Source organism: Eptatretus burgeri, chromosome 16 (assembly GCF_056783735.1).
Source record: "Eptatretus burgeri isolate ZD-2024b chromosome 16, Ebu_testis_v1, whole genome shotgun sequence".
In the NCBI taxonomy this organism is placed as follows: Eukaryota; Metazoa; Chordata; class Myxini; order Myxiniformes; family Myxinidae; genus Eptatretus; species Eptatretus burgeri.
In genome coordinates this window covers 12,990,990-13,014,793 of record NC_140976.1, presented here as the reverse complement: position 1 = coordinate 13,014,793, position 23,804 = coordinate 12,990,990, and the positions used below count along the sequence as shown (strand labels likewise).

At 46.8% G+C, this 23,804-nt stretch overlaps 1 protein-coding gene across 1 annotated transcript; it reads right to left on the bottom strand.

Moving 5' to 3' along the window:
- Positions 1-2,673: 2,673 nt before the first annotated feature.
- On the bottom strand, positions 2,674-21,948 carry LOC147010542 (patched domain-containing protein 1-like). Its single transcript, XM_085858710.1, has 2 exons — positions 20,304-21,948; positions 2,674-8,176 (listed from the first exon to the last, which is right to left on the bottom strand). The coding sequence occupies exons 1-2, from the start codon at positions 21,631-21,633 to the stop codon at positions 6,405-6,407; spliced, it is 3,102 nt and encodes a 1,033-aa protein (XP_085714836.1). The 5' UTR covers positions 21,634-21,948; the 3' UTR covers positions 2,674-6,404.
- Between the last annotated feature and the right edge of the window lie 1,856 nt (positions 21,949-23,804).

Here is a 23,804-nt window from a genome sequence, read left to right as displayed (position 1 = left end):
CGTGGAGATGGAATTGGGAGGGAGCGGTGGACTTCTGAGATAAATATGTACGAGTGATAAATCAAAAATATTCTTTCAAGCCAAATCACTAGGTCACTGTCATGTCCAAATATCAGCTTCCGAGCTTAAAGGGGGTATGAGATATTGCCAGGATGAGAAATAGAATAAGTAAGTAATTATTATTCTTCTTCTTTTCGCTGCTCCTGTTAGGGGTCGCCACAGCGGATCATCCGTCTCCCTTTCGCTCTATCCTCCACATCTTCCATTGTCACACCAACCACCCGCATGTCTGCCCTCACCACATCCATAAACCTCCTCTGGCCTTCCTCTTCTCTTCCTACCTGGTGGCTCCATCCTCAGCATCCTTCTCCCGATATACCCTGCATCCCTCCTGTGCACATGTCCAAACCATCTCAATCTCGCCTCTCACTTTATCTCCAAACCGTCCTACCTGCGCTGTCCCTCTAATATACTCATTTCTTATCCTATCCATCCTCGTCACTCCCAACGAGAATCACAGCATCTTTAACTCTGCCACCTCCAGCTCCGCTTCCTGTCTTTTTTTTCAGCGTCACCGCCTCCAAACCATACAACATAACTGGTCTCGCTACAGTCTTGTATCCTTTCCCTTTCACTCTTGCAGATACCCTTCTATGACAAATCGCTCCTGAAACTATTCTCCACCCACTCCATCCTGCCTGCACTCTCTTCTTCACTTATCTATCACACTCTCCGTTACTTTGGACAGTTGATCCCAAGTATTTAAACCCATCCACCTTCACCAACTCAACTCCTTGCAACCGCACCATTCCGCCACCCTCCCTCTTATTTACGCACATGTACTCCATCTTACTTCTACTGACTTTCATTCCCCTTCTCTCCAGTGCGTACCTCCACCTCTCGAGGCTCACCTCAGCCTGCTCCCTACTCTCACTACAGATCACGATATGTCATCCGCGAACATCATAGTCCATGGAGACTCCTGTCTGATCTCGTCCGTCAACCTGTCCATCACCATTGCAAACAGGAAAGGGCTCAGAGATGATCCTTGATGCAATCCCACTTTTACCTTAAACCGGTCCGTCATTCCTTCCGCACACCTCACCACTGTCACACTATCCTCGTACATATCCTGCACGATCCTCACATACTTCTCCACCACTCCCGACTTCCTCATACAATGCCACAACTCCTCTCTTGGCACCCTATCATAAGCTTTCTCTAAATCCACAAACACACAATGTATAGTAACTCCTTCTGGCCTTCCCTATACTTCTCCATCAACATTCTCAAAGCAAACATCGCATCACTGCTGCTCTTTCCTGGCATAAACCCATATTGCTCTTCACAAATCATCACCTCTCCTCTCAACCTAACTTTCACTACTCTTTCCCACAACTTCATGGTGTGGCTTAACAACTTTATCCCTCTGTAATTACCACAGCTCTGCACATCACCCTTGTTCTTAAAAATCGGTACCAGTACACTTGATCTCCACTCCGGAATACTCTCACTTTCCAAGATTTTATTAAACAATCTGGTTAAAAACCCCACAGCCATCTCTCCTAAGCACTTCCATGCCTCCACTGGTATACCATCTGGGCCCAACCGCCTTTCCACTCTTCATAGCAGTCCTCACTTCATCCTTACTAATCCACCGCACTTCCTGATTCACTATCTCCACCTCTTCCAATGTTCTCTCTCTCTCATTTTCTTCATTCATCAGCTCCTCAAAGTACTCCATCCACCTTCTCAACACACTCTCCTCGCTCGTCAGCACATTTCCATTTGCGTCCTTTATCACCCGAACCTGCAGCACATCCTTCCCAGCTCGGTCCCTCTGTCTTGCCACTCGGTACAAATCCTTTTCCCCTTCATTTGTATCCAACTTCTCATACAACTCACCATAAGCCTTTTCCTTTGCCTTCGCCACCTCTCTCTTCGCCTTGTGCCGCCACTCCTTGTACTCCTGTCTACTTTCTTCATCTCTGGCTATCCCAATTCCTTTTCACCCACTACTTCTTCCTTATACTTTCCTGTACTTCCTCGTTCTACCACCAAGTCTCCTTATCTTCCTTCCTTTGTCCAGATGTCACACCAAGTACCTTCATTACTATCTCCGTCACCACTTCTGCAGTAGTTGCCCAGTCGTCCCACACCTCTTTACCACCATCCAACAGCTGTCTCAGTCTTCCTCCTTCAGCTTCCACCATCTGGTCCTTGATAATAATTAACAAATGGATGATAATTAAGTGATTTAATAAAAAATACCGTTTGTGCCAAAGCACATCTTCACTTTTTTGTCCCCAAATTTCAACTACCGAGCCCAAAGGATGGCTGAGATACCGCCTGGCCCAACAAGCATACGGAGTGAAAACTGAGTCCCTTCCATCGGTGTCCGGCGATGACCATGCATCGTCTGGATATGGCACTGGGAAGGAGCGATGTGCAAAAAAAATTAACCTTGTAGGTTTTTCTAAAATTTTATTTACGAGTACCTGATCAATAACTTACTACTGTGTGCACAGGGGTCACAATTGTGTCACTTTTCGGGCTTGCACCAGGAACAGCTGAACGGCAATTGGACGAATTGAAGCCATATTGTGCCAGAATATGGTCCTCGCACAAAAATCAGGGCTATAACTTTTGCTCCAAGAAAAGTCGTCTCCACACTGACAATTAACAGTTTAATGATGGCAAGAATAATGCAAGCAACACTCAAAAGGCAGTTCTATTTGATAAATTACTCTAAACAAATATGATGTGGGCACAGACTGCTCTGGCAACCCAATGGGATAAAATGGAACATATACTTTATGACAAAATCCTCTAATGCTGTGAGTTCTGTACAACACCAGATGTGGTACGGTTGGTGAAAACTCGAGAACAATAAACCTTCAAGCCAGGGTGACTAAATTAACTCGTAGTTAATGGGGGGGGTGGGGGTAAAGAAGATGGTGATGTTCCTCATGGCTCATGTACCCGTGCAGCAGCAGAGATGGAAATCAGTGGTGCGTGGTTGTCCGGCATGGCATAGCTGGCATGAATTGCAGAGTCGTGGTGCTCATTCTCTTACCGTTGATCACCAAGTGAATGGGACTAGACTTTCTGAATATGATTGATGCAACTCCACTAATTCCCAACTGACTGACTGACTGGGAGAGCTTGACCACATCCACTCGCGGAATGACTTGTGTAGCTGTGGAACCGAGGAATTTTGCACTCTGCGGCACAATGTATGTCTATGTGTTTCGCAGATAAACCCCCTGCTGCATTCTGAGCCGAGGGTCTTTGGTGCACACATTGGCGTGGATCTCGAGCGGTCAGGATATAGTAGGAAATTATAGGTACAAACAAGGAGGTAAGTGTTGGTAGGTATAGGGGAATTCTGGCTCATCTGATGTCCATATGGCATTCATATTATCTGTCCTCACACTATATTCTCAAAGCAGCACGAAAATGGGGCATTTTTGCCTTTATATACACACACACACACACATAGTGTGTTTTTGGAGTCGGAGGGTCACACACACCTAAACATGCACGTAACAATTTTGTCAAATTGAGCCACCACTGGAGTTCTTACAATGTATACCAATATTACTAGGGCATGAGTAAGAAGAAATTGCTCATGGATCATGCTGTGCTACCCCTGCATAAAAATTGGGCCCATCAAGGCCACGTTCACCAGACTTGTCGCAATCGTAAAGTCGATGTTCCATTGATGACTGAGCATGCATTATAGTTCAGGTTCCTAATGCAGTACTGTCCATTCTATCTATAAAGTGCAGCCTGTGGCTGCTTGTTGCATCATTGGTTGGGACATGGCTATGCCGCTGATGCAGTGTCCCCCTTACCAGTACACTGGTGCTCATTTTACCGACCTCGGAAGGATGACAGGCTGAGTCAACCTCCTGGTGTATATTAACTCAGCGGCCAACGGGGCTTGAACTCAGGACCCTAGGATCCCAAGCCACCACCCTAACCACCAAGCCAACACCAGGCTATAACTGTCCGTTATACCACCTTGATGGACAACGGTCAAATAAAAAGACCTTGGCAGGTTTATCTTTTCATGAGCAATTTGAACCAAACATTTTGACAAAAACAATATTCTGCTGGAGTGGTTTTGTCCCATTTGAGATTTCTGTCGTCGTCCTACCTTATTGAGAAGTTATTCCACTCGTTGCTCTTCAAGTTTTCTAAGCATTTTTACAAATTGTTGAGCTGAAGTGTTGTGAAACTTGTGCAACTGAATAATTGAGTGAAGAAGTGCACCAAGGAATTGTGAGTGGCAGAAAAAGTGTTTTGGGTTTTAAAAAATGACAAACCTGGAATTAATTAATGATTTTCTTTTTCTTTTGATCCGAATGAATCTTCTTTTTTTTCCTTCAACTTCTCACGTTTTTTTTTTTAATTGGGGGTCGCCAAAATGCCTCCCCATTTATCCGGTCTTGGGACCGGCGCTGATATCAACTACCTTGTCTGCACCAGTGGCTGGGTTTTTGATCCCAATGAATAGTTGAACACAAACTCGTTAACAATTACCTCCGCCGCCTTCCACGTTTGTTCGTAAGTGGCAGAGGGAGGAGCGAGTCGACTTTTTGACTTCAACCAACTTGGTGGTCTTGGTTGAATCCACTTTTAGATTTGTTGGGCTTGAAAGCATTCAAATCGTATGTTCTGCAAATATAAGTGAATACGGCTCACCTGTTCTTGGGATCAAGGCAAACGTTTGTGTCTGGTAGTCAAACAAAATTTAAAATCATTCCAAACAGGAAACTTAGTTTTTAAGGACGTCATAAAGGACACAAACAACAGGCATGAAGAATGAACGGGACGTGTCAAATAAGGTGGGGTAAAAGACGCTGCATCAACTGCGGTAAACTTATGGGGGGATTATTTTTAATTTTTTTACAACCTTTAAAGTCTTCTTTTTTCAATTGAATTGTATACGGCACTGAACACTGCAGCACACAAATCTCCTTTTTGACACTTTCAAAACCCTTCCGTTTCGCAGTACTTGGACAAAATATTACGACATTTTGCATCATCACGACCAATGAAATTTTCCGCTTGTTGACCCCGTCCATGTCCCTGTTTCTCAAGACTGTGCGTGGTAAGGTGTTCTATGAACTCTCTAGTTGAACTTATTTTTACGTTTGTTTTGATTTCAGCTGCGCTTAAAAGTGTTAAAATGGCAAGTTTTTACAATTTATCTTTGAAGCCAAAACTCGTACATCTTCCTCTTCCCACGATTGAGTGCGATTCATTCCCGCAACCTCACAATGACCGAATAGGAAAGAATAAAACATTTTGACATGTTGGACGATGTCTTTTGTTTTGGTTCATTGTACAGCAGTCCTGGGCTGAGTTTCATTTGCACAATGTATAGCGTGTCAAACCCGTGGGTGACTTTGTTAAGATTATGGCTTTGGTACGCATTAATCACTTGAGTTACAAAGTACTGTTTACAGCATTGGAGTGAAGCAAACGATTCTCACTTGTTGCTTTTTTTTTTTTTTCCTTTTCTCCAATAAGATTCAAATCGGAAGGCCACAGGCAATCGATTGACCACCTGACACAACATTTGCCAATCTGCAAACCTTGTTGTTTTGGGCCCTCAAATTGTGCTGGTAAAGTAGTTGATGCAGCCGAAGAACTTGAGAAGCGGTTACCATGCATTAAGGCCTTGGGAGCTCGAACACAAACTCCCACCAACTCGTTATCGGCTGGGGCAAGGACCCTGAGATTGAACCGTTTGGGGGTGTTTGCATGAGGTACCTGTTGGGTTTGGAGCGTCAAGTTGTCCTGAGTGTCACCAATGCATTCTTTCCTTTAAGGTGAGAACAATTGATTTGATTTTTGTTTCTTGTGGTGGAACCTGGGCCTTGTGCTGTTGGGGCTGAAGCTCCAACACAACCCGACAGAATGAAGGGAACTATTTGATAAATACAGGACTATGGTTGTGCCTTGGACATGCAGCATTGTAACAAGGCCCCCTATCAAGATAATTTCCTCTAAAGGGATAGGAACAGAATGTTGCCAACATTCCTGAGCTAATTTTATATTCACATACATATCATAAAATACTATTTTGTGTTTTATTTTATCATAAATTATTATTGGCCTGGTGGCTGAGCGAGCATTCAGTATTGGAAGCAACAAATGCAATCGAACCAGAGAAAGGTGGGTTCTGTCTGGTGAAGGCCCTGCACATGAGATGTTGCGCAAACACCAGGTTTCTGCTCTTGCACTGGAGCTCCTTGGACTTACCACGTGAAAAGTCCGAGCAAATGGCAAGTTGTCACCACATGCCTCCAGCACCAATTTGATCTAAATGCTTGTCTCTCCAAAGGCAGAAACCAGCACTTGGAAGATCACCAATTTTGTTCTGTGTTTTGCTACAAACACACAGTCTGGGGGCCCTCAGCACTGTTGACCACAGTGCCTTCTTCTTCGCTGGTTCCTGGTTGTGCATTTCGTTCCTGGAGAGCTATTTCGAGCTCTCTTGGCTGTTCAGGATCACCCGTTTGTCTCTTCATCTCACTCTCGATAGATCCCCTTTCGACCCCATGTTCAGTCTCCTTTACTTCCTTGTTTTTGTTGCGTTTCCTCGTCTTTTCCTGCGATCCATTCCGTGCAGGTGGGCAGATGGTGAGTGCCACGGGCAAAAAGGCAAGACAGTGGAGCAAAACCAGCACCGACTGCAATGCAGCCCAGCGGCCAGCCGTGAAGACTAGTCCGGTCGACGAAGCCAGAAGTGGGAGTGCAGTGCCAAAAGTGCACAGTAAACTCTGTGTCATTGGCATTACTTGTCCCTCAAGTGCACAGCACACACGGCGTGCCCGTCCACGTGGCCTGCTTGTTACTGCGAATGTGAATACGAGAGGCTCGGCATGCTGTACCGTGAAAGCGAGTGCTCCAGTAGTGCACAACACAGACATTGGATTGAATAGTTCTCCCCAGAGTGCGGGCAACCCAAGCAGACCCAAGTGTGTGGAGGCACCACAAAGGAGCAGCCAGGTGTGTCCGAGCAACCCACCGGTGGTGAGTGGAGCAGTGATTATCAGTGAAGCAAGAACAGCAAGTGCCGCAGCATGTGCAGGGGCTGCAACATTCAGTGCAAAGTGTTCAATAAACAGGAAGCCAGGGTTGAAGATGAGAAAGCGTATGGGTGAAACGAGTGAAAGCTGACGCAGCTTTTGTAATAGGTCTCCCATCTTTTCGACTGTGTTTTCTGTCGTCTTAGCCACTATGTACAAGCGTGAAGCCATGATCTCAGCACTTTGGTCTGATGAAGCCTGTGATATCATGATGTCGTCGCTGTACCGTGCAAATTCAGGCCTTGGAAGGAAAGAGTTCTGCAAAGCATCCACAAAGTTCTCTTGAGATAAAGCTGCACTTCCATTCCTTTGGATAAGAAATTGGATAAATTCGTCAAACCACGAGACTGTGACGAAGCCGTGTGTGATCCTTTGGAGGTCCTGTTGAACACTGTAGTTCCAGTATTCGGTAGGTTCATATATGTAGAAGCCAATGACGGGACTGTAGCTGCTGAAGTAGCGGTCGTGAGCTTTGCGATACCGGGTTGTTGCCGAGTCTCGTGCCACGAGTTCTGCCGGCTCTGCACTCTCCTTCAGCTGGAGCCAGCCCATGAAGGAAAAGCAAGCATACACGAGATATAGAAGAACTACAAATGGTTTCACGTAGGTGCCGGTCACCCAGCGCCCATACTGCTCACCATACTCTGCTAGAAAATGGTGTCGAGATAAAGAAGTTGTCTGATGGTTGCAGTTTGAGCAAACCGTGCACCGAGTAAGCAAGGGATTTTCCTCTTCTGGTTGGTGGGATGGAGACCCGGTAGTTTCCTTGGCCAGGCACGGCTCGTGCTCGTAATATCCCGCGAGTGCCAGGCATGCGCCATAAAATGTAAGGAGGTAAATGTCTCCAAAGCAGAGGGTGACGCAGGTAACGTAGCAGAAGTGAAGCAGGGCCTGCGTGTTGGACAGTGGAATTGTGGCTGCGCCCAGAGCGACCAGGTGCAGAGAAGCTGTGATGATGTGACTAGCCAGAGTGTCGGAATAGGTCCCAGAGAGACGAGCAGGTACTGATGGAGCGTCGGCATACTTGCGCCAGGCAGCCAATAGTGAAAACACACCATGCGCTTCATGTCCTGCAGAACGAGGGCATTGCATACAGTGCTTATCACGTTAATGGGCATGCATGCACTTCCATAAACATCTTCCTTACGATATAAATTTGCTTTCATCCCAATTATTTTTTATTGCAAGTACATTGCGGTTGCAAGTATATTGCAAGTACTTTCTCTTTTAAGCACAGTGTTTATTACTTCTAATTGTCTGTCTTCATGCAGCACTTCATATTTGTTCTGTCTCTTCAATTAATTTCTTTTAATTCAAGTTTGCGTGCATGTTGGTCCTCGCCATTCTTTCCCATGCAAACCATCGCGGTTTATTAGGTATCCCTGGAGGATTCAATTTGATTGATTACCAATGTAGTGTAGTAGATAGTAGAAAAATCGTGCAAATTATGATACAAGCATCACATTTGGCATTTCTGTTCTTTTTTTTTTTTTTTTTTGTATACCTTGGTCGAGTCTCGTATGAGAGCTAACACACAACTCACAGCAAGGAGGCATGAGACAAGAGGGGTGGGAGTGGAAGGGACAAAACAGTGGGGAACAGACACATTAGGTGAACTGTGGAAGGGAGAGGGATGGGGATGGGACGGGGAACATGGCGAAGAGAAGATGGACATTTCAGGGACTTTCAGGAAGGAAAGCAGGAGAAATGAAGGAAGTGGGCTTGGGTGGATTATCGGGGGTAGAAAAGATCGAGGATTTGGATGGGGGAAGATAAGAGGTGGTGGTGAACAGCTGTTTTGAAAGCCTGGAGGGAAGAATGGGAAAGAATAGAGTGAGGAAGTTTATTCCAAAGGCGGGAAAAAGAGGAATGAAAGAGTGAAGATGAGCAGTGATTCGTGATTTTGGTAGTTTTACCAGAAGGGGGTTGTTGGCGGACCTTGAGCGCCCTGTGGAAATGTGGTGGGGACAAATCGCAGAGAGAGCAGGGGGGGCAAGGCTGGAGAGGAGTTGGTAGAAGACAGAAAGACCACCGACCAACCTGCGGTGATTGAGTGAGAGGCCCAAAGACTCAGCTTCATTGCGGGAGATGCCGATGATCTTAAATGCCCTGGTTTCGACAGCGTGAAGCCGAGAAAGGTGGGAGGCAGGAGCACCAGCCCAGAGGGGAGAGCAGTACTCCATCAGGCTACGGACAAAAGCTTTGTAAGTGGTCAGGAGCTCAAGAGGGCCGAGGAAGGACTTAGCATGACGGAGGATTCCCAGTCGGTGACTGGCTTTTGAGGCGAGGTTGGAAATGTGACTTTCCCAGGAAAGGTCATGGCAGATAGTGAGACCTAGAAGCTTGAAAGAAAAGACTTCTTCCAGAGGATTGTTGAGAAAGTGGATGGGGGGGGGGGGTTGTAAACGGTCCTTTCGAAGAGACATAGTGAGAGTGTGAGATTTGTCTGGATCGAAAGACATGTTCCACGTGTTGGACCAGTTTGTGATTTTATCCAGATCTGCAGTGAGTGAAGAAGCTGCTGCTTGCCGGTCTGAGGGATGACAGATGGTACGGCAGAGGGTGGAGTCGTCGGCAAAGAGAAATAGAGGATTTTCCAGAGAGTCCGAGAGATCATTGATGAAAACCAGAAAAAGAACAGGGCCCAGAACGCTACCTTGAGGAACTCCAGGCTGCACAGGAAGAGGGGATGAAAGAACTCCATTTAGGGCCACACGTTGACTGCGACAGGAGAGGAAGTCTGCGAACCATGAGTGGAGAAATGGGCCTGAGAAAGCTGGAGGGATCCCATACTTCCATGCGTTCACTGGATGTGACGTCGTGTCTGCCTTCTGTGGTAAAGGGAAGAAAACTGCATGCCAGACCTGGAACGTATTTGATGATGTTTCTGAAACATTCACCAATCTCAGTCAGCATCCAACATTGAGTCGTGATCTTGACTTTTTTGAAAAAAATTTTTTTTTTTCAAATTTTTCGAAATTTGGATTTTTCAATGGACAATCAGGCAGATTTGATTAGAATCCCCTGGAGAACAAATGTGCCAAATTTGATGCTTGTGTCATCATTTGCACGATTCCTCTCAAAAATTGCTGTTAACTGCCCCACGAATGTGGTTGAGACTTCAGTCGAAGTACAAAGCATGTTCTCTGCTCAGGTGAGTTTTGCAATTGAATTGAAAGCACAGTAATTCTTGGAGTTTATCTCCAGCATGATCTGTCTCCATGCCAGCTGCGGTTGGGGCACATGATATTTGGTGTTTTATGAGCATAATTGGGATCTTACTCCTCCAGGGAGAATATTTTAAAAATTGCCTTTGAGTGCGGTTGGTTATTGGTCCTTGAATTTTTTTTCTTTTTTTGGGTGTGTGTGGGAGGATTACAGAGGGCACTGTGAACACATAGCCATTGAAACAATCTAGTGGGGAGGAACTTAGCCAAGATACCTCCTCCACCCATTGTGTCGGTGCTTGAGGTCATGATGGCAAAATTTCTTGTGGAGAACAAAAAATATGGATGCCAAATTTACAAATATGGTTGACTGGGAGAATCACGAGGGAAAGGTGTGGCTGGACCGTGTCTTGGTGGCAGTACCGCTGAGGACCAGTGAAGGCTTGAGGATCGAGCCGCTTGAGATGATGGTCCAGTACCCTCTTCCTCAAGCTCCGGAAGGACTAAGCATGTAATGACTTGGCATGCTGGTCGGTTCAATGGAGGCGGGTCCCCGCAGGTATCGGGTGTGAGTGCCACCGGATGACCAACCGGAGCATGAGTGGAACATTGTGGTACTAAATTGAAACCATATTTGGGTAAGGCCCAGATGGACCCACATAACCTTTCACAGATGGTCCCTAACCATGAATTGGCCTTTAGTATGGGACAAGGCAGTTTGCCCAAAAAAGATAATCAGCCGTGATCTTTCTTGGGCAAATCGCATTTCTAAGTTGGCCTCCAAAGCCAGCTGCTGATTGGGCATCCTCCATCACACAAAGTTCTTCCTTGGCACACCTGAACTCCAATCCACCTTTCAGGCTTTCATCCACAGCTTGATGGAGCACTGCTCTCCCTTCTGGGCTGGCTCCCCTGCCTCACATCTAGCTCAGCTTGATGCCGTGGAAACCAAGGCCCTCAAGATTATTGGAATCTTTAACGATGAAGCTGAGTCTATGGGCGTGTATCACTTCACCATCACAGACAGGTTGGTGGTCTGTTTTCTACCGCTTCCTTTCTGGTCTTGCACCCTCTGCTCTTTCTGTGCTTTGTCCTCCCCCGCCCCCAACCCCCCCTACCCCACCCCCTCAGGTTTATACAGGGCTCACATGGTCCACCATGAACCATCTTCTGGTGAAACTATCCAAATTCAGGATCACTGCCTACCTCCACTCATTTGTTCCTCTTTTTTTTCCCTGCCTGCCTGAATCAACCTCCACATTCTCTTCAATCTCATTCTTCCCTCCAGGACTTCAAGATAGCTGTTTACCACCACCTCAAATCATCCGCAATCTAAAACCATGATCTTTTTACCTTCCAAGCCTCCCACCCCCCAATCCCTCCTAATATTCCAGTTTTTCCTCCTTGGAGTTTCCTTCTGTATCCATCTTGTCCACCCCATGCATCTTCTCCTGCCCCTCAGTCCTTCCTACACCCATTATTTGTCTGTCTCCCTCTGTCTTGGCCTTTGGCTCTGCTATTGTTCCCCCTCTTCTCTGCTGTTGTTCCCCCCCCTTCTCTGCTGTTGGTGCCCCCTTCTCTGCTGTTGTTTCCCCCCTCTCTGTTGTTGTTTTCCCCCTTCTCTGCTGTTGTTCCCCCCTTCTCTGCTGTTGTCCCCCCCTTCTCTGCTGTTGTTCCCCCCCTTTCTCTGCTGTTGTTTTCCCCCCTTCTCTGCTGTTGTTTCCCCCCCTTCTCTGCTGTTGTTTTTCTCCTGTTTTCTGATCCGTTCAGTGTACTGTATTAGCTTTTCTACGAGCCACGACTACTGCATGTATACGGAAAGAAAAAGAAAGAAAGAAAAGAAAAAGAAAGAAAAGAAAAGAAAAGAAAAAAAACTTTGGCTTTCTGGAATGTGGGAAGAATGGCAACAACAATTGCTCCTGGTTTTGACGAACATCCCCAGGTGTGACACGGGCAAAATGGATGGACGAATCTTACCTTTTTCCACTGACACAACTTGCCGTGCTTTGCTTTCGGAGAATGCAGGTGAGTCGGGGATTTGGAACGGGTTAACGTCTCATCTTCATCTATAGGCCTTATTCAGATGACGTCACCGGTCACGTGACTGTGGCAGCTCCGCCATTTTGAGTGGCAAGAAAGTATTACCGCGTCCATAACAACCGATAGTCTCCACTTCAACTACACCGTTATTTCCAAGCAAGCAATTTTTTTTCTGCAAATGGGTTAGAGTTGTTATGCCCCGGGATGTACTCAGCGATATACTGAAGGAGTGCAGTTTTACCTCTTTCCCGCCGAAGTAGACCGACGAAATCTTTGGATATCAGTTCTGAGAAGAGAAAAATGGCGACCTGGCGAACATGACTGGTTGTGCGGCCTTCATTTTGTCTCCGGTATGTAACGAATTTCTGATACGTTATTTCAGTAGTTGGTATTTAATAGCTGGTGGTTACAAAATATCGTCTGATTTGTATCATTAAAATGCATTATATCCCTTGTTTTATTGACAGAATGAGATAGGCGAGATCGCCTTTCTAACAGCTGTCTAACGCGCACAGTTCTGAGGTGTTTCACTACAGAAAGTCACATCGATATGTATAATACATAAAAAAACTAGCACTTGTAAATACCCACAGCAGCGTGGTATTACACCGGATGTTTGTCATGGAAAAAATATAATGTATCTGTAAGGAAACTGACGAACGAAGATTTTCTACAAACTCAGCATTTAGACAAGAGCTTCACTTGAAATTAACTTGTGGCAGCAGTCAGGTTAAAAAAAAGTGACGCTGGTTGCTGAACAAAACAAGCAACAACGATAATACAATAATAGTGAAATGAAAGAAAACAGGCTTACTTACCTTTACCTCACGATATTACAGTTCTTGTCAGCTTTCGTCGAGATTATGTCACGAACAAACCCGGCGACATAATACGAGTAAGCGTCCATACTCTTGAAGGCTTTCAGGCTGGCTTGAGTGTAAGGACTCGGCGTTTCAACAAGGTCAACATGGATGTCAGGGAAAACGATTTGAGGCCAAAATTTCCTTTCTGTTGTCCATTTGTCCTTTGAAATAATATAAGGATCTTCACTAAGACCACACGGCTTCAGTTTTTCGCAGTACCTCTTCTTAGAAATATCATATAATCCATGGAAATAGCCCAGAAGTTCGCGTGACACGTGGTGCGTGGTAGCCATGATTTTTTTGCCACTCAATATGGCGGAGCCTTACCTTCCACTGTGACGTCACTCGCTTAGTGCAGAGGGTCAATATGACGTACTGTTACGAATCTGGAAGCCTTGTGCACACAAACATTCAAGTCCCCAAAGCTCAGTTATTTCGATAAGTAAATGTGGATAGATAGCTCCCTTTCCCTTGTTTAATGGGTAATTAAATGTTCATGTGCTGCGGAGTTATTTTGATAGTCAGGGTTTTGTTTCATTTTTACACCCCTTATAACTACAACAACACACCTTCTTCACCTCTGTTCCTCCCACCATCCTCCACCGGCACCATTGCACGAGTGCGTGTCAACACGTACGTGGGCTGAGCCCACGCAGGACCATATGGCTCTGCTTGTTTGAGGGGTGGTCCTTTGCAAGAAGGCGGAGCCATAACAGGTGGTCCGCCCAATGAGAGAGGTGGGGCTGGATTTTCCAATAGGCAACATAGGCCATTGGCCTTGGGCCCACCAGTAACTGGGGAACTTGTGGGTTCTCTGATCGGCCAAGGAGTAGGCTAGTAGGCCCTATATCTTGCAAATCTTTCTTGTCTATAAGGAGTCGGCTTGTAGGCCAAAAACAAAATCTCTCTTTTTTTACATTACAATATTACGATATATATATATATATATATATATATATATATATATATATATATATATATATATATATATAATATCTTCTTGCGGCTGCTCCCGTTAGGGGTCTCCACAGCGGATCATCCGTATGATCCGCATCGTGATTTGGCACATGTTTTACGCCGGATGCCCTTCCTGACGCAACCCTGGTCACCTCTTACAACACAGGGATATGGTACACCTATTTTAACCGGGGTATACACCAGCCCAGTACACTGGTACTCATTTCGCCAACCTCGGAAGGATGACAAGCTGAGTCAACCCCCTGGTGTATTAATTCAGTGGCCCAACGGGGCTTGAACTCAGGACCTTTTGGATCCCAAGCCACTTCCCTAACCACTGCGCCAACACCAGTCTCATATATTTTGCCCAGGCTCATATATATATATATATATATATATATATATATATATATATATATATATATATATATATATATATATATATATATATATATATATATATATATATATATATATATATATATATATATATATATATATATATATATATATATATATATATATATATATATATATATATATATATATATATATATATATATATATATATATATATATATATATATATATATATATATATATATATATATATATATATATATATATATATATATTGGGGGGGGGCACTGATAAGGTTTCGTCTCGGGCCCACAACCAAGTAAATCCGGCGCTGGAGAGAGGGCCACGCATGAGCAGATCGCGTGGGAGAACGACGAAGGCGAGGAGAGCAAATAATTGCGGCAGATCTGTACTAGCGCGTGGCAGAAGAATTTGCGCCCCTTCTGCTTACCTCTCTCTGGCACCTGGTTTGTCTGCTCGCCTCTCGCTCGCACCTGGTTCGTCTGCTTGCCTCTCGCTCGCGCATGGTTAGTCTGCTCACCTCTCGCTGGCGCCTGGTTCGTCTGCTCACCTCTCACTGGCTCCTGGTTCGTCTGCTCGCCTCTCGCTGGCGCCTGGTTCGTCTGCTCGCCTCTCGCTGGCTCCTGGTTCGTCTGCTCGCCTCTCGCTGGCGCCTGGTTCGTCTGCTCGCCTCTCGCTGGCGCTTGGTTCATCTGCTCAACTCTTGCTGGCGCCTGGTTCGTCTGCTCGCCTCTGACTGGCGTCTGGTTCGTCTGCTCGCATCTCGCTGGCGCCTGGTTCTTCTGACCGCATCTCGAACGCTGGCCTGGTTCGCTCGTCTCAGCCAAACCGCACGAGGCGGGAAGGTCCATGTCCTTCTGGGTATCTGTGTGTGTGTGTGTGTGTGTGTGTGTGTGTGTGTGTGTGTGTGTGTGTGTGTGTGTGTGTGTGTGTGTGTGTGTGTGTGTGTGTGTGTCTGTGGGCCTGTCTGTAAGTAGAAATCGTTAAGTGCTTGCTCTTTAGTTAAGTGAAATCTGTTAAGTGCTTAAGGGTTACGCACGGGTCGAGCACGGTTACGGCTCGTCCCGTACGAGGGCCGTCGAGGGTGTGAATCCTCGGTAGCTCGCCACTTGGGCCTCTAGGTATTTTGAAGTTTGGCAAATAACCCTGTACCACATGGTGGAATTATTGACTATTCACGGTCCTGTAAGGGACCCGTACTCTCGGAGTTTTCCGAACAGTACGATCGAGATTCCGGGTGTTCGGCAGAGTCAACCCTGCTGCTCCACCTCACGGTGGTGCTCGCAGCCGACGCCCAAATCCACAACAGTATATAATTTGCAGGTATTTGAATTTTTGTATTCCAGAATTTTTTTTATTTTAATTTTATTAATGTGAAGTGTGTTGAGACATTTTATCAAATGTTATATGTGCTCTGCAATATTAAAATAATAATAATATTATAAATAATAATCCATATATTAATACTGAAGGACCAATTTTGTGCTCCTCCTCGTGACCGCCTCACGCTTTTCTCGGTACTGTGACCTGGACTGAAAGAAACTTCGTACCTGTAAGAGTGCATCGCACATAATGGCAATAGTCAACTTTCAACTCTGAAGCAGAATAAACACTTTTCGTTTTACATTCGTTTACATGGCGACTTGTGACGTCACCGCTGAGAGGCGTCAGTACGTCATGACCATCGGTCATTCGATGATGTCATTACGTCTGTCGTCGACAGACTGTCACCGCTGAGAGGTGTAATTCCACACCTCGAAAATAGCGTCTGCAATGTAAAACCCTCTTCTGCACATACTGACTACCTCAGAATGTGAATTTGACACAAAAAATGTAACAAGAAACATTGTATCTTCTATATATTAATACTGAAGGACCAATTTTGTGCTCCTCCTCGTGACCGCCTCACGCTTTTCTCGGTACTGTGACCTGGACTGAAAGAAACTTCGTACCTGTAAGAGTGCATCGCACATAATGGCAATAGTCAACTTTCAACTCTGAAGCAGAATAAACACTTTTCGTTTTACATTCGTTTACATGGCGACTTGTGACGTCACCGCTGAGAGGCGTCAGTACGTCATGACCATCGGTCATTCGATGATGTCATTACGTCTGTCGTCGACAGACTGTCACCGCTGAGAGGTGTAATTCCACACCTCGAAAATAGCGTCTGCAATGTAAAACCCTCTTCTGCACATACTGACTACCTCAGAATGTGAATTTGACACAAAAAATGTAACAAGAAACATTGTATCTTCTATATATTAATACTGAAGGACCAATTTTGTGCTCCTCCTAGCAGTCGCGTCACGTTTTTCTCAGTACTGTGACCTGGACTGAAAGAAACTTCGTACCTGTAAGAGTGCATCGCACATAGTGGCAATAGTCAATCTTCGACTCTGAAGCAGAATAAACACTTTTCGTAGAGGCGGGGGCGGGGGATGAAGAGACGGTAGGGAGTGAAGAGGCGGGGGGCAAGGTAAGCAAATTTTTGGGCGAGGGTAAGCAAATTGAAAGCGGGAGACGGGGGAAATGGGGCGGGGGATGAGTGGGCGGGTGCTGGGGTGAATTAGGCAGGGTTGAGTGTGAGGGGTGGACAGGGGGCGGGGAATCAAGAGACGGGGGGCGGGGAGTGAAGAGGCGGGGGCGGGGCCGGGGTAATTACATTTTTGGGCGAGGCTAAGCAAATTGAAGGCGGGTGGGAATGGGGCAGGGGCGTGGGATGAGTAGGCGGGGGCAAGCACGCCCTGTCCAGTCCATGTCCCTCGAGTGTGGGTGAGCTGGTGAGGGTGGTTGAATGAACGGAATCCGTCTGTGACGGGGTTTCGGCTAGTAATTATTATTATTATAAATGGTGTTCTTGAGGTCCAGCACGTGGACCGAGTGAAAAGGGTTAAAATGTCACCAATGAAAATGTCTTGTGACGTCTGTTGTGTTTTTGATTTGTTTTGGTGGAGATACAGGCCATGGCAAAGTTGAGGAACACCTTAACCTGTGCACCGGGTGTAGTGGAAAATGGTAGAGCAGCGGGGTGATGTTGGTTTAGGAGTGTGGTTCATGCTTGCGAGCCGAGGTCATCTTTAAGGGAGAAAGTGGTTGTCTGCATCTCTGCCATGCGTTGCCCCAGGTTATGCCAGCATGCACTGAGAAATGAGGAATTTGTCGGGAGGGTTGGTTTCGGTCAGCCATGGGGCAGCGAAGACCCTTGGTGACCATGTGGAGGGCAAGGAAGACCAACGGTGACCCCCTCTAGTGAGTACACAGTGAAGAAGCTGTTGTGGTGCTGGGGGTGGGGTGGGGGAGGGATGGGTGGGCCCAGGATTCTCTCGAGGTGGAACTTTGGTTGAGCTCCGTGTGCAGCGCACACAATGGGGTCCCCCACCACTGCATTTTAAGACCTCTCCGCTGCCTGCGAGAACACACGAAGAGTAAAAGAGAATGCTATGGCCTCTCCGGGGGAGCAATAATGTCAAATGTGTTGAAATATGATGGTTAATGAAAGGTTGCGTTTGGACACGTACACCTCTGTCAGCGCAATTGGATAGAGGATATTCAAATTGGGATTTGGTCTCAGGTGACTGTCCAGAGCAGACGATATCCGCTGGGGATATCGTCTGGGAGTTGGAACTGTGTAAAGTGTGGTTAAGGTAGGCCTGTTGGGTTTTGTGTTTTGGTGGCATCATTCTATCCCTGTCCCAGGAGTATCTGGACAACAACTGAACAGTCGAGGGAAATAAAATTCTTGAGACATCAATCTTGTCTGTGGGGAATTTTGCAACCATTTTGGTAGTGCAGTGAGATTTGTTGTTTAAGACTAGGTATGGTCTCGTCTTCCACATTTATTAGTTAAGGTAACTCGCAAGTTGCCCGTGCCAGCACAAGATTGTAAACGGTGCAGAAACGGAGGAGACAAAAATGCAAATGGCATCTTCTGTCATCGAGCCGGCAAGCTGGGAGCAACAATTCACATTTATTGCCACATCTGATGCAATTGAAAAGGATCTGATGGCGGCGAGGTGCTCCATTTGAAACTGTTTGTTCGATGATGCCTTGATAGCTTTTTGATGCCTTGGGTGAGAAATAAAAATTAATAGGATTATTACAAATTAATAGGATTATTACCTCCGTCCACCAAAGGTGGACAGAGGTTGTCTTCACCCCCTGTTTGTCTGTTACTTGCAAAAATCAATGATCTTTCAAGTATATCAGTTGGTCACGTGTGTTTTTCTGTCTGTTTGTTTGTCTGTCAACCGCCTACAAGTCACAATTTTAAAGCGATCTTCACGAAACTTCACCACCTGGTAGAGTTGGTCATAAGCGAGAAGCCTACTGATTTTGAGTTCAAAAGGTCAACATAGGCCAAAGGTCAACAACTTGGGTGCTATTTCTAAAATCATCAATTTTCATCCGCTTGACTTTAAATTTGAAGAGGATTTGCATATCAGGTCATATAATTCAACTTCCAATAATTATTTTTGAGGTCAACATAGGCCAAAGGTCAACAACTTGAGTGCTATTTCTAAAATCATCAATTTTCATCCGCTTGACTTTAAATTTGAAGAGGAGTTGCGTATTTGGTCATTGAATTCAACCACCAATTATTTTTGAGGTCAAATTTGTTTTATGGATTTCACAAGTGTCGTGCTCTGCACATCTTTCTTCATTTTTGTTTGTGTGTGTGTGCAGGATATCTCAAAAAGTTGTGTATGGATTCGGATGAAACTTGGTGGGCATGTTGGATGTGAGACAAGGACGAAATGTTTTGATTTTGGTGAAGATGCTGATGCAGACACTCAAATTTTTTGAGTGATTCTTCACCATTGAGAGATAGTGCCAAAAACGATATATAGCACATCTCAAAAAGTTGTGGACGGATTCGGATGAAACTTGGTGGATGATTTGGTTAGGTGACAAGAACAAGCCGATTCGATTTTGGTTCAGGTCAGGATGCAGACCCGGCCTCTCAATTGGATACAAAACGTAAACTGTTCGACCTGGTGGAGGTATGTGCTCTTCCGAGTGCTGTTCCAGTAAGAGAATGAATGTTCAAGGGGTAAGGCCGAGCCTTGATTAACCTTTCCGGGAGACAAAGGTCCATGGGAGGTGGCTGTTATGTTTATGGGGGAGAGGGGGTGACAGTTATTGGAGTTGAGGCACTGACCTCTGTTTGTGCTCGTGTTAAATATTTTGGGGGACTTTTCTCTTTGTATTTAGAACACAAGAAGTTTTTGGAATTACCAAATTTCCTCCTCTACACATTTATGCAGATTGTACTGTGGGAAGTGTACACAAATGGAATGAATTTCAATGTTTATAAGACATGAGAGGAACCCCATAACAGCAGGTTTCCCTCTAAATCCTGAGGGATTCGGATCTTTGATACCCTCGTGAGCTGTTTTTCTCACTTATTCACCATCAATGAAACATTCCATCCATTGGGACCATACTCTGTGCAGAGCGTTGGTGCTGCCTAAGCAGTCTCCTTGGCTATTGGGCACAATCTTGGACGGGGTCGCCACTCCGACACGGGATACCAGCAAGCTGGTACTCATTTTGCCAATCTCAGAAGGATGACAGGCTGAGTCAACCCCACCTGATATTAATTCAACAGCGAAGCAGAATTTGAACTTAGGACCCGACGATCCCAAGCCCACCACTCTAACTATTAAGCCAACACCAGGCATATAATTAAACATTCCAATTCAACAATTGTAGTTTAACGTTAACCTTGTAAGTTTAATGAACCCCATTTTACAGCATTTGATGGACGTGACGTGCATGATGCTCACCGAGTACCAGCAGTGGGACGAGCAGCAACGTCGAGTTGAACGTCGACCCGGCCAGATTCAGTAGACCTGCCGAGGCGAGCATGGCCAGCACGGCGCTCAGCATGCCCAGCGCGCCCAGGCACGGCGTGTCCCACGCGAGCGCCGCTCCCAGCACGAAGGCTGTGCAGACACAGGCCAGGAGTGCAGCACGAGACATGCGAGGCACGGCAGCCAGGTCTCTGCGCAGAGACGTCCAGGTGAGCGGAAACAAAACGAGTTCAGGATGCTGACGCTGGAGCGCGCGCACCGTTCGCCGGAATGTGGATTCCCACCTTGCTGAGAGCCGCGTGGGTCCGGCTCGGATATACAGTGTGAACTGTGCGGCGCGAGCTGAGCGAAGTCGACCACGGGATCCGGTCTTCACACCGCCCAGCTGGTGACCGAGAAATACGGAGCGCCCGTTGAGTAGGTGTGCTTTGGGAAAGGTCAAGGTGAGCGGATGTGATCCGGTGGTTTCGCCACCGCTGTCCAGCTCGGTCAGGAGCTGCAGGACCGCGTCACGAGAGCACGAGTTATCCAGAGCACGTGAACACAGGTCACGAAACGTGCAGTTCGCCGAGACATCCCGGGGATCTGCTGGCACGACGGTCGAAACCAGATGCGAATGCAACTTCAACACGGATCGACGTACTTCTGGCTTCAGCACATCGGTCTCGGGCGTCCTGGTAAGCAGCAGGAGTCGTGCCCAGCGCCCTGCCGTGTAAAGCTCCGAGTAGAGTGTCCTGCGGGAGCGCTCACTCGGGAAGAGGTTGCGGGCGAGCGCGGCCTCCAGACGAGCCAGGCCATGCGTGGGTCCAAAGAGTGTCTGCGGAGATCCTTCGGCTCTGCTCCGGCTCAGCCCTGCGCCCAAAAGAACCGCGAGCAGTAGTGGTGCCGCCGCGAAAAACGTGGGGTGTGCAGCCACGAAGCGGCCCCACTCTGCGGACGCGCGGCGCAGGCACGGAGTCAGCAAGTGCGCCAGCATGTCCTGCTCCAGCTGTGTATCCCACACCGGTACACACCTCCCGCTCCTGCTGGGTATCCCACACCGGTACACGCTCCCGCTCTGGCTGGATATCCCACACCAGCACACAACTCCCGCTCCGGCTGGGTATCCCACACCGATACACACCTCCCGCTCCTGCTGGGTATCCCACACCGGTACACGCTCCCGCTCTGGCTGGATATCCCACACCGGCACACACCTCCCGCTCCGGATGGATATCCCACACTGGCACACACCTCCCGCTCCAGCTAGGTATCCCACAACGGCATACACCTCCCGCTCCAGCTGGGTATCCCACAACGGCATACACCTCCCGCTCCAGCTGGGTATCCCACACTGGTACACACCTCCCGCTACAGCTGGGTATCCCACACCAGCACACAGCTCCTCCGGCTGGATATCCCACACCGGTACACAGCTCCCGCTCCGGATGGATATCCCACACCGGTACACACCTTCCACTCCAGCTGGATATCCCACACCGGTACACAGCTACCGCTCCGGCTGGATATCCCACACCGGTACACAGCTCCCGCTCCGACACACGGCTTCAGATATCTTCCTCGAACTCGCACTGAGCCTGGAGACGTGCCAAATTACCAATCCCAGTCATTCAACCCCCCCTACCCCCACCCCTAGTTCCCACCCTTTCTTTCCCGTTATATCGTTCCCTCCCCCTCCCCTTGCCACCTGCTGGGGACCATTTCGTGGTTGCAAATACGAAAACTTATATTCCTTGTAATCTCATTTCTCTACCATCGTCCCCACACAGCTTGAAATACCCCACCCCCACACCCCCCCCCACCCCCCGTCCCCCATTTCTTACCTCCCTCCATCCACGCACTTTTCGTGAATCTCTCATTAAATCCACTAACAGCTCATTCCCTCCTCCTTCCTTCACATCCTCGTTCTATACCCATGGGGCAACCAGCAACCTCGTTCTCACCTTTTGGCCCACCACGTCTCATGTTCGATCCAGCGGAGAGTGGAATGAGAGACAAGTATTGTGAAAAGGAAGGATTAGAAGAGAGCGAAAGGTGGGTCGAGTTAGGAGATGAAGGAAAGATGTGGGGAAAGGGGTGAAAAGCATACTTATAGCCAAGAAGCTGTGAAAGACCCATCTTTGCGTACATAATAAATAGATGACCACCCACAAGAAACCTGTTCACATTTGCTGTATTTTCCTCCATTTCCCCTGCCATCTTGGTATTGTTCACATCTCATCCCTTACCCTGGGAGAAACCTTCCCCATTCCCTTTCCAAAGACCTTTTGGGAATAAGGGATTTTGAGTGGGACGTGGGTCAGTGCGGTAGGTTTTCGACGGTAGGGGGTAGTAGAGAGGTAGGTTTGGAATGACATATGCATCCTTTTCCACTCATTCTCCACATTCCCTACAATTCCAGTTTAACCCTTCATTTACAACCTGAAGCTCCAAACTCTCCACCCGCATCGAGCTTCAGAGATCATTCTTGTGATTCGACTCGTAGACCCGTTGAGGGTCATTACACCGTTGTATAACCTTCGTCACGGTGGTGTCATGTGCACAGACCATTGAGCTCACGTGCACGCTGGGCTTTGCCCAAAGACGGCCGAGCGGTAATTAGGCCGAAATGAACCGTGGTGGCGACCAATCACGTGACTCTGTTTGTGCCTAAATTAATTGTCACCGGTACCTGACGGGTTTTCCCGCCTGGATGGCAAACAAGATGACGACCTCACATTACTGAACAACAATTTAACAAGGCGGTAGGCAGACATGGGTAGTCTACTACCCAATAGAACCTGACGCGATGGGCCCGTTCGATGGGGAATGACCTGAGGATTAAGCACAAGAAAATTCATGATTCTAGCTTCAAGGGTTAATGCTGCAGATTGTTTTTTTCGTTAAAATACCCCCACATTTAGAGGTTTTTCAGCGGTTGCTAGGCAACGGAGGGGTCCATAGCAACGGTTCTTTCTCACACATAACTAGGACATACCATGAACCTACCATACCAGTTTCATGTATATCTGATTCATAGTCTCTGAGATATAACGAACTTCGTTTTTTTATTGTTTTCGACCAGGGTTCATTCAAAGTCTATCTTCTCCGACAGTTTTCATAGGATCCGGCTGGAAATTTTTGACAATATGGCTGAATGTACTGCCCACAGTCGCTCGTGGCCCGATTTTTGATTTTCGAAAGAATTAATTTTTGAGATTTTTTTGAAAATTTCAAAGTCCCGTTGCTAGGCAACAGATGGGTCCATAGCAACGGTTCTCATTTGCACACAACTAGGTCATGGTATGAACCTACCAACCAAGTTTCATCAAAGTCACCATTGTATTAACGGAGCACTGGACCGAACAGACATTCATACAGACAGACAGACAGACAAACATATCGACGGAAATACTGATAATCAGGGTAGACTAGATCGACTACCCAATAAAAATGATGATGACAATGAAAATGAATACAAACATTGAAAGTTAA

Bases quoted from the DNA above. Each gene is read 5' to 3' on its own strand.
- LOC147010542 (XM_085858710.1), bottom strand. From the start codon at position 21,633: ATGCCGTTGTGGGATACCCAGCTGGAGCGGGAGGTGTATGCCGTTGTG. The intron at 8,177-20,303 runs GTGAGCATCATG...CTCGTTCTGCAG, and splicing joins CGTCCCACTGCTGGTACTCG to GACATGAAGCGCATGGTGTG.